General features: G+C 34.9%; 1 protein-coding gene across 1 annotated transcript; it reads left to right on the forward strand.

The window, feature by feature from the left end:
- Window positions 1-5,377: 5,377 nt before the first annotated feature.
- On the forward strand, window positions 5,378-11,382 carry LOC138994161 (beta-casein-like). The gene is made up of 7 exons (XM_070393902.1): window positions 5,378-5,428; window positions 6,386-6,412; window positions 6,979-7,005; window positions 8,041-8,064; window positions 8,382-8,427; window positions 9,811-10,331; window positions 11,377-11,382. The coding sequence occupies exons 1-7, from the start codon at window positions 5,378-5,380 to the stop codon at window positions 11,380-11,382; spliced, it is 702 nt and encodes a 233-aa protein (XP_070250003.1).
- The last annotated feature ends 245 nt before the right edge of the window (window positions 11,383-11,627 follow it).

Genomic DNA, 11,627 nt, shown 5'->3' on the forward strand with positions numbered 1-11,627 from the left:
TATATGCATTTAAGTTCATTAGTTAATCTCTTCCATTTTTATTTATTTATTTATTTTTTTTTTAGGAAACTCCATACTATTTTCCATAGTGGTTGTACCAATCTGCATTCCAACCAGCAGTGTACTAGAGATCCTTTTTCTCCACATCCTCACTAGTACTTGTTGTTTGTTGATTTATTGGTGGTAGTGCACTTGAGAAGAATGTATATTCTGCAATGTTGTGGTAGAATGTTCTGTAAATGTCAATTAAATTCATCTGGTCTAGTGTTTCTTTTAAAGTCTCTGTTTCCTTGTTGATATTTTGTCTGGAAGATCTATTCAGTGATGTCAGTGGGATGTTAAAGTCCCCTACGATGACTGTATCGTTGTCAATCTCTCCCTCGAACTCCTCTGAAAGCTTTTTAAATATTTAAGTGCTCTTATATTGGGCACATATATGTTTACCAGGGTTATGTTCTCTTGTTGTATCAATTCCTTTAGTATTATATAGTGGCCTTCATTATCTCTTGTCAGGGCTTTCATTTTAAAGTATATTTTGTCAGTTATAAGTATTGCTACCCCTGCTTTTTTTTTTCATTTCCATTTGCATGGAAATTTTTTTCCATCTTTTCACTTTCAGTCGGTGTGAATCTGTTGGTCTGAGGTTGATCTCTAATAGACTATATATATATATATATATATATATATATATATATATATAAAATATATATAATATATTATATAAATGTTTTCTTATTCATTCAGGTACCCTTATGTCTCAGTCTTTTGATTGTAACATATTTCTGTTCAAGCACCAAAATTTCCTTCAGCCAAAATAATTTATTCCTATTTAACCATGTCTCAGAACTGAACTCCTTTTTAAGTTTCAAAGAAAAGTACCTCTTTAAAGACTAGCGGCTCTTGCTCACATTCAGCAAAAGTGCCCATTCCTCTAATCCAGGCATGATAAATGATGAACATTTATTTTTTTAAAAATATTTATTGTTGCCGAAACCGGTTTGGCTCAGTGGATAGAGCATCGGCCTGCAGACTGGGAAGTCCCAGGTTCGATTCCAGTCAAGGGCATGTACCTGGGTTGCGGGCACATCCCCAGTGGGAGATGTGCAAGAGGCAGCTGATCGATGTTTCTCTCTCATCGATGTTTCTGGCTCTCTGTCTCTCTCCCTTCCTCTCTGTAAAAAGTCAATAAAATATATATTTAAATAAATAAATAAATAAATAAATAAAAAATATTTATTGTTGAGAGTATTACATATTTCCTGTTTCTCCCCCCACCCGCCCAACCCTATTAATCCCTTCTAGCCCATCTCCATCCCCTGCCCCACACCTTCACCACCCTATTGTCTGTGTCCATGGGTTATGCATATATGCATGCAAGTTCTCTGGTTGACTTCTTCCCTCCCACCCACCTGACTTTTCTCTGAGATTTGACAGTCTGTTCATGCTTCTATGTCTCTGGATCTATTTTGTTCATCAGTTTATTTTGTTCATTAGATTCCACATAAGAGTGAGATCATGTGTTACACGTCTTTCTCTGACTGGCTTATTTCGCTTAGCATAATACTTTCCAGGTCCCTCCTTGCTGTCTCAAAGGTTAAGAGAACCCTCATTTTTACTGTGGCATAGTATTCCACTGTGTAAATGTACCACAGCTTTCTTATTTACTCATCTACTGATTGGTGTTTCAGATTTCTTAGGATATATTCCTTGAGGTGGGATCACTGGGTCAAATGGTGCAACCATTATGAAAAACAATATGGAGTTTCCTCAAATTTTGAACATTTAAGCCCAAATGCTACATTGTGAACTCAATCTTATTAAAAAATCTCATGGAGTTAAGACACAGCATTGAATATAATCAAATAAAAATGCAAGTACTCAGATCTGGTTTTAACTGGTATCTTTGCAATTAACAAATAATATGGATTTTGCAAGTGTCTTTTGGTGTCTCCATTTCTTCATTGAAAATATGGAGAGGAAGGTTATCTCATGATATTTTTGTTACAATTATACAAGATAAGTCTGTAAAGGGCACTATGCCTGGCATAGGGTTGGTTCTAAGTTAAAAAAAAAAAAGAAGAAGCTATTATAGTTTGCATGCTTGAATAGAGACAGGTAACCAATATTTATCAGGTAAATAAGTCTCCATGACATTTTATAAAACTTTTGCAACAAATTTACCAAGGATTTTACCTAAACCAGCCATCCAGATTCCTTTTCTGGTATGTTCCATTACAGAGAAAGGATTATTCTTCTTGCATACAAGATGTTAGTTTTGCCTGGGCACTGTGACTCAGTTGATTGGAGCATCGTCCAAACACACCAAATGGTAGCAGTTCAATTCTTGTCAGAGCACATATCCAGGTTGTAGGTTCTATCCTTGGTCAGGGTATATATGATCTACCAAGGTTTCTCTCTCCTTCTCTCCATTTCTCTCTCTCAAAAAAATAAATTAAACACATTTTTAGGTGAAGATTAAAAATATTTTTTAATATATTAGTTTTAAGTTAATGATTTGTTTTTCCCAAACCAAGTGATCCTGAGAGCCAAGCATTTGACTTATGAATAAGCTAGCATCATGGATTTCTTTTCTTGTCATTTTTCTCTATTGCAGCATAAAACATTAACAACTGCTCAGTTTAGCATGAAATTGTGGCCTTAGTGAAGCCCCCTGAATTACTGTGGTTCTCATATAGCATTCCCCCACCCCTGAGATATTGAGATCCACCAAATACTAGAGACCTAATTATATCCTCATACTTTGGATTTTGAGCCAGAGGGTCACTGTCCTCTGATGATTATCTTTAATAATTAAACAATTGTATTTCCTGGACATATTTCCTTTATCAAAATTGAATTACTTTCTTGTTAAAATGCTCCCCAGCATTTCTGGGGACAGATATTAAGCAGAAATCTTTTTCTAATCATGTAGACTTCTTGGAATTTAAACATACTATTGAATTTTTTTCAAACCACAAAATTAACATGCCATTGAACACAGTATATAAATAGTCACAAAAACAGACAGTCCATCACCCACTTAGCTCCTCTTTCACTTCTGGTCCTCCACTTTGGAAAAAAAGGTAAGACTTTCAGATATAAAGTTGCTGTATCTTCTCTTTAGCTTTATTTCAACTCGATTGAGATATATGAAGAGAATGTTTTCAAATGTAGTCTTTGAAATAAAGGTATTTGAAGTAGTGGTGACATTATTTTCAACACTTAGGTTATAAAAAGTAGAAATGCCTATACATATTTGGTAGAAATTATAATGACCACATAATTTTTATATGGACAGAAAATGTAGAAATGGTTGTTAATATGTATATATTTTTAGTACAAGGCTAGTTAGCAAGCTATATTAAAAAATCTGCTTTCTAAATTAAATAAGACTTTCAATTAGATTAAACATATCACAGTCATAAAAGCAAATATATTTAAATTATTATAAGGGATATGAATAATTATTGGGAAAGCTTTACTCATCAAGTGGTATATTGAGTAGGATATTGCGGGAGTTCTCTTGGAACATGTACTCATTGAAATGCTTATGGGTAATTTTTTTTGAAGTGTATTCACCAAACTTGTTTACAACATGCAACATCCTACTATATTGTTCAAATTATATTTCAAAATAATATTAAAATATACACATGAAATTAAGTAAAAAAGAAATTCAGCTAAAAAGAAACTAAGTTTAACTTCTTAAGAAAAAATCTGGATGTGCTAGAAATAACTTGAAAACAAAAACAAAAGAGAAATTTTAAAAGAAAGAGTACCTTAGACTATTATTCAATGGTAATGCTTTGGCTTAAAAATTTTAATTATAAAATATAGAAAATGCAATTGGATCTGCCCTACTCATAATGACCTCTAATGTAGCAAAATATACATTGAGACCTGACAATAAAAAATTAATTAGAGACATATGGAGCTCTTAAGCATAGTAAAATTAATAAATAAATAGTACCCGTAAGAAAATCTAGAAAACATATTTTTGCCTAATAAAGGGAAATATTTTCAGCCTTAAAAATACAAAGGATATTTTACAGATGAATTAAGGATGTTTTTAATGAAATATTTGTAGTTCAGAAATTTAGCTTATAAATCTAGGATTGAAGAATATATGTGACAATATCTTGGTGGCACAAACATTTTTTACAAGAAATTATAGAGATGGAACAAAATCAAGCATTTAGTACATTTCAGTCAAAAGTGTTAACTTATATTTTATGATATGCTATGATAAGAAGCAGCCTGTAGTGGGGACTAGGCAATAGAACCTGATACTTTGGTAAGTCATCAAGAGATCAGTGAAAAAAGAAGAGGCATAGTGTATGATCTCTAACGTTATATGGCATAAAAGAGAAGAGACATCATTAGGATGAAAACTGTATAGTGGGTACACATGAAGAAAAAAATTGGATCAGTGTCAAAAAAATGTGGATAAGTGGGGCAAATAATGAAGTGATATAAAAAAAAAAATCCCAGTCTTATAAGAAACTAGAGGGTCAGTGCACAAAATTTGTGCACTCAGGTGGGGGTCCCTCAGCCCAGCCTGTGCCCTCTCAGTCCAGGAGCTCTCTGGGGATGTCTGACTGATGGCTTAGGCCCGCTTCCCTAAGGCATCAGTTAGACATACTTAGCACTGACGCAGAGGAGGGAGCGGCTCCCACCTCCATGAGCCCAGCTCAGGGCTTCTGGCTGAGCGGTGCTCCCTTGTGGGAGCACACTGCCCATCAGGGGAAAGCTTCTGCATTGAGCACCTACCCCCTGGTGGTCAATGTGCATCATAGTGACCAGTCATTTCGCCTTGTGGTCAATTTGCATATGATTAAAACAGATATTCATGAAAACTGTTTAGTAAAAAAAAGGTAAAATAAAAATGATCTTCTGTCAGTTTTTAATCAGTCTGTTAAATAAGTCTGAGGATACATCAGTATGGAGACTTTAATATTTAGTTCACTGTTATAAACCCACACCCTGGACAGCATCAGGCAACAAAGGGTGCTAAATAAATATTATTAATTTTAAATGAATCAATTAATAAAATTCATATAAATATTTAAAACTTCTTTCTGTCTTCAGAAAAAAACCAACATATGGTACTGTGAATAAGATGAAAAGGATTGAGGTAGGGTAGAGGTGATAGCTGAAAAGTCTGAATGCTGAAAATGAAGTATAAAATTGATATGTAAGACTAAAAAGCCATAGAAGATATTGACTTTGGTTATATAATAAACTTCTATTATTATTTTTTCTAAAATTAAGACACTTAATTATCTTTCCTTAAAAGAAAAGGAACCCTACCGAATTAAGAAAATATATTAGATTGACAACCATAATACCATTTTCTCATTCACAGGACTTGAAAGCCATGAAGGTGCTCATCCTTGCCTGCCTGGTGGCCTTTGCTTTTGCAAAGGAGGTAAGAAAATCTGTGACTGATTAACTTACAGTGATTTCTTTTTTCATGTGTAAATAACATCACCAATACTTAAAATTTACAAATAAAGCAGAAATTCAACAGTTGTTTTCTATACTTTTAAGAAAATCATGCCCTGGCTGGTTTGGCTCAGTGGATAGATCATCGGCCTGTGGACTGAAGGGCCCCAGGTTCGATTCTGGCCAAGGGCACATGCCCAAGTTGTGGGCTTGATCCCTAGTAGGGCACATGCAGGAGGCAGCCGATTAATGATTCTCTCTCATCGTTGATGTTTCTAGCTCTCTCTCCCTCTCCCTTCCTCTCTGAAATCAATAAAGAAATATATTTTTTTAAAAAAAGAAGAAAATCATTTATAGTCCCTCACTATTTCAATAGTGTCCTATAGGCCTGAAAATCTGGCTTAAATGCTTTCTATACAACTCTCCCATCAGAAAACAAAAAAACAAACAAATAAGCCACAGACAAAACAAGAAGACACAATCATAAAAAAAAAAAAGTAATATTGCACAAAATGTATCTTGCTTTGCATGTGCAACCTAGATAAATATATCCTGTTACAGTGAGGAAATTGATGATGAAGCTTAGGGCATGGGCCAAATCCTACCTGTGTCTGCCCCAAGAAATCTAGAGGGTGGAAAACCAGGCAATAATAATCATCATAAACATATTTGTAATCAGAATAAAAAGTGATAAAATTCAAATAACTTTCATTCTGTTACCCATCAAAAATTGTTCTTCATTTAGGTAAAATAAGAATATACAATTAGAATTATCAAATATAAAAGTCATAAAACACAATTACCTTTTAAGGCTCTCAAAAGACAAACATTTTTTATTTCTTAAATTTGTGAAGGAGATAGTTCTGTATAAAGAAGGTAAAAAGTAAGTAGGAAAAATAAGATAGCTATTGAAACTAAATGGTGATTTTTTTCTTTACAGAAGGAACAAATCAGTGTATCCAGAGAGGTAAGATATTTTGTTCAGAGAAAATTTTTCTAACCAGCCTTAGTAGCATTCTTCCCTGGCGGGTGTGATCAGTTGGTTGCAGCTTCCCATACACCAAAAGGTTGCAGGTTTGATCCCTGGTTGCAGTAGACAAAGGCAACGAATAGATGCTTCTCTATCACCTCTTCTCTCTCTTCCTCTTCCTCTTCCTATCTCTCTCTCTCTCTCTCTCTCTCTCTCTCTCTCTCAAATCAATAAAAGCCCCCGCCAATTTTGCTCAGTAGATAAAGCATTGACCGTGGACCAAAAGGTTCTCAGTTTGATTCCTGTCAAAGGCAATACCTTAGTTGCAGGCTCCTCCCTTGCTTGGGCACTGGTCAGGGCGTGTGCAGGAGGCAACCAATCAATGTGTTTCTCTCACATCGATGTTTCTCTCTGTCTTTCCCTCTCTCTCCTATGCTCTTTAAAAATTAATGGAAAAATATCCTCGGGTGAAGATTAATAATAGTAATACCAATAAAACATTTCTTTAAAAAAAGTAACAGTCTTTGATGATCCAGTTGTTGATTTTGTATTTTTCTTTACAGACTGTAGAAAGCATTTCTAGCAGTGAGGTAAGACAATATTCATTCTGAGGGAATTTTCCATTTCGGACAGTAAAATGCTAGCAACTCTTTATATTGTGTTATTTTGGGGCACGTAAGTCAATGAGGCTAGTTCGGACATACAAGTTTTGATGTAAATTTCCATTATATGTTTAAGGACAAAATAAATGTCTACAGAATTCCCTATTCTCTATGCTAGCTGCTACTTGAAATGTTGTCACTTGCCCCACCCCCTTCTTCAAGTGAGTGCTACACTCCTTTTATATGACTAGAGCTCTCTCCACACTGACCTCATTCACTGTTTTGATATTCATTGAGCACCTCTGTGGATCACACATTGACTAAGAGCTGTGGTACAAACTGAAAAGCAGATACCCATCAGAAAGAATGGCAATATAAGGGGTGGGCAGATATGCAAATGGACATATTTTGTCATTACAGGAGTCACTTTAGTAAATCAGAAGCAGTGAGACTTAGTTTTAGTCTTAAATATGCCTGGGAGAGTCAGGCAGATATTTACACTTGCATCACTTTTGGGGTCTGTCACCTGCTAATTGGTACCTAGGAATATTTTATCTCTTCACCAAGGTTATCATAGGGAAAGTATTTAGTTCTTACAATTCATTTGAAATCTGAACATAACAAATGAACTAAGAACAATGAACAGAATGTATTAACACTTATTATAATTTCTTATGAATGAATTTTATTCTTTTAGAATAAGATGGTGTCTTAGAGGTCATTTGTTGTCATAAGAAGGGAACATAGTGAGAAGGAAAATTAGAGTTTACTAAATGCTTTTTGTTGTACTATGTTCACTAACTTTCTTTTCTTGCTTGACTGCATTCATCTGTCTTGTTTATAGAACAGACTTGTGCAGAACAGAGCAACATATAAGTTTCAATGATTATGGTGTGTTTTTAATGATGTTAGCAAGCAAGAAATCCACATTAACATTTTAAATGCCTTCATTCTCTGATTGATATTGGCAAATAAAAATTTTCTATGAAAACTTAACATATATTTATTTTTATTTTCTTAAAGGAGTCTATTACCCACATCAACAAGGTAAAAACATTTATTTATTTATTTGAAATTTTTGGAGTGACATTGGTTAATAATATCATATAGGTTTCAAATGTACATTTCTATGATACATGATATGTATATAGCATTGTTTGCCTATCTCTTGAAGTCCAATCATCTTCCTTCACCATATATTTGGCCTCATTTGTCTTTACTACCCTCCAACCCTCTTCCCTCTGGTAATGGGTTTCAGTTTTACATACCACAAAAGAAGAGAGGGTAAATCTTTATATTTAAATGTATATCTTTTCTACATTTGATTTTCATAGAGTTTACTATTCTTTTCGTGTTGTTTCTAGCAGAAACCTGAGAATTTAGAAAATTACTATCAGCAGCAAAAAGATAAGAATATTTTAAAAATATTTATGATAATGTTCATGATAAGAATATTTTAAAAATCATTATAAAATATAGTAAGATTATTATTAAATATTTATAATGAATATTTTCAAAAATTATTATAAAATATAATACATATAAAAGATGTGCCTTTTCAGTCTAAAAATATAATAAAATAAATATCATATAAGAAACAAAATTTTGACAATATATTGCTAAGACATAAGTGCATTTTTAAGCTCATAATCCACTTATATAGACTAAATACTTAAGAATAATTATTGACTTGCTCACTATACTAATGGTGAGTACCTGTTTTCCATAAATACACACTAATAGATACATTTCCAAGCTGGGAACTAGGTTCACTTATTCTCAATTTAGATAGGTGATAAAAGAAATGGTAAGAAAATATGGTAATCCTATTTTGATAATTGTTTAGCTGTTTAACCTTGGCCCCAAGTTTTTCTGCACTTTAATTTCTTCACCTATAAACTGAGAATATTAATAATCTCTTAGGTTGATGAGCTAGCACACAGTAAGTACTCAATGACTTACATTAAAATTTTATGTTTTATATTAATATTGATGAATACATGCACTTCATAAAAGAATTTCTACTCCACAGATAAGAGAAGTGAGATACAGAACAATTGAATATACAGTTGTGTGACAATATAACACAATTATTAAGTAGTAGGGCTTGATTAAAAATAAGATTTTCTTAGACTACAGAAAAATCTTTATTCAATTAAATTACATGTTTGGTAACATATTTATGTAATTTTAATATTTCAGCTTCTCTGTTGTACCAATGGGTTGGGTTTGTTTGGAACTTATACCAAATGAATTTACAAAATGATGCCTCTTTAAAGACTTAAAATAATGACTATCTACTAAGGAAAGTAGTACTAGAAGTTAGCTAGTGTTGAGCAACTCCTGCAATTAAGATTTACATTTCATTAAAACACATAGAAGAAAAACTTGGCAATGTTCCTCTCAGTCTTTTCTAAATTAACCTTCATTATATGAACACAATTTGGTTTACAATTATCACATTATCTTGAAAAGTTCATGCCTGCTGAGCACCATACTGTACAGCTAGCCATGTTATTGAAGGCAATTCAGAAAGGAGAAACAAGCTTGAAATCCCTAAACACTGATTTCAGTTTGATCTGGGTCACCCTAAAAAGGAGTGGGTTAGTAAGAAACCTTTCAATGAGTATTAAACTCGTCTTCACATGTCCCCAAATAGTTTCTTACCCAGCATCAATAACAGATTTTCCTTCTCTCTTTCACTCAGGATTCCTCAATAGAGAGGAGGTTAACTCATCATGAATGACAATTATAGCTGAATCTTGGACTTAGAGATTTTTCTTTTTTTCCAGGATGAACGCCAGGACAAAATCCACCCCTTTGTTCAGCCACAGCCTCTTTTCTATCCTTATGCTGAGCCCATGCCTTACCCTGTCCTTCCACAAAACATCCTGCCTCTTGCTCAGCCTGCTATGGTGCTGCCTCTCCTTCAGCCTGAAGTGATGGAAATCCCCAATACTAAGGAGACCATCATTCCTAAGCGCAATGTGATGCAATTGCCTAAATCTCCAGTAGTGCCATTTCTTCAGCGCCAGATCCCAAACCTCACTGATCTCAAGGCACAGCTTCCTCTGCCTCTGCTCCAGCCCTGGATGCCCCAGATCCCTCAGCCTCTTCTTCAGACTCCCATGCTTCCCACTCAGCCCCTGGCTCAGCCCCTGGTCTCCCTTCCTCAGTCCAAAGTCCTGCCTCTTTCCCAGCAAGTGCTGACCTACCCCCAGAGAGCTATGACTATGCAAGAGCCTCTGTTTGACCTCAACTGGGAGTTCTACCCGGTGGCTCAGCCTATTGCCCCAGCTTACAACTTACAACAAGTAAGTCCTACTTTATTAACTCTGCTGTTTCATTCATGATGTGTATAAGAGAGTAGAAGTTGTGAGAGATACAGAATCCTATATAATAAAAGGGTAATATGCAAATTGACCCTAACAGCAGAATGACTAGGAATGACTGGTCACTATGACACGCACTGACCACCAGGGAGCAGATGCTCAATGCAGGAGCTGACCCTGGTGGTCAGTGTGCTGCCACAAGGGGAGCTCTGCTCAGCCACAAGCCAGGCTGACGGCTGCCAGCACAGCGGTGATGGTGGGAGCCTCTCCTGCCTCCTCAGCAGTGCTAATGATGTCCGACTGCAGCTTAGGCCTGCTCCCTGCTGGCAAGTGGACATCCCCCTAGGGCTCCCAGGCTGCCAGAGGGCTGTCTGACTGCCAGATTAGGCCTGATCCCCCAGGGAGTGGGCCTAAGCCAGCAGGTGGACATCCCCGAGGGGTCCCAGACTGTGAGAGAGCACAGGCCAGGTTGAGGGACCACCCCGAGTGCACAAATTTTTGTGCTCCTGGCCTCTAATAAAAGAATAAAAGAATAAAAGACTATTCGATGGATTCAAAAATTCTCATATTTTTTTAGATCAAGGATTCTCAACACTAGTTACACAGTAAAATAACCTAGAAAACGTGTTTCCTCCTAAATACCAATGTGTAGGAGTAATTGCAGATTTTTAGAAATAATTGTTCTAATTTTCTATGTAGAAAATACTGAGTATTGAGAAGAAATAATTTCAGAGTCTGATTTAATCAATCTCTTGACAATAGAGACAAAGGGAGTTAAGGCTAACTGAAGCCAGACTTAAATTTGGTAATCTGGGTGTGGAATAAAGATGATTTATTCTTTTATACAATTTTGAAGTTTCCTTGTGAACATCTATTCTCTACATGCTTTTATTCACATCTTGTTTTTTATGCATGTACATGGGAGAGCAGACAATTGAGATGATTATTTCATTACTCAGAATTTTTAGAAGGAATGTACTTGCCAAAAAGTGAATTGTAATTTATTTATCTTGTTTTCTTTTTTAAGGTTTAAGAGGATTTCAAAATTAATGTTTACCTGTCACTTTTGGTAAGCTTTGGGAGTTTGGAGATTAGACTGATTTTGCTTATAGTTAATACATTTTTATATTTCATTGTCCTGGATAAGCGAAAGTAGTGAGAAATTCCATCAATATATGAACTTACTTTTATTAAGTATCAATGTGTCATAGACACCTAAACAGTTGACTACTATGTACTCACCTGAAATTATGTATCTTTGTATTTTAATTTTAATTA

The sequence above is a fragment of the Myotis yumanensis genome, unplaced genomic scaffold (assembly GCF_028538775.1).
Source record: "Myotis yumanensis isolate MYYU_CA2020_CCGP unplaced genomic scaffold, mMyoYum1.0.hap1 SCAF_1, whole genome shotgun sequence".
Classification (NCBI taxonomy): domain Eukaryota; kingdom Metazoa; phylum Chordata; class Mammalia; order Chiroptera; family Vespertilionidae; genus Myotis; species Myotis yumanensis.

Bases quoted from the DNA above. Each gene is read 5' to 3' on its own strand.
- LOC138994161 (XM_070393902.1), top strand. From the start codon at position 5,378: ATGAAGGTGCTCATCCTTGCCTGCCTGGTGGCCTTTGCTTTTGCAAAG. The intron at 6,413-6,978 runs GTAAGATATTTT...TTTTCTTTACAG, and splicing joins AAATCAGTGTATCCAGAGAG to ACTGTAGAAAGCATTTCTAG. The intron at 8,428-9,810 runs AGAATATTTTAA...TTTTTTTCCAGG, and splicing joins CTATCAGCAGCAAAAAGATA to ATGAACGCCAGGACAAAATC.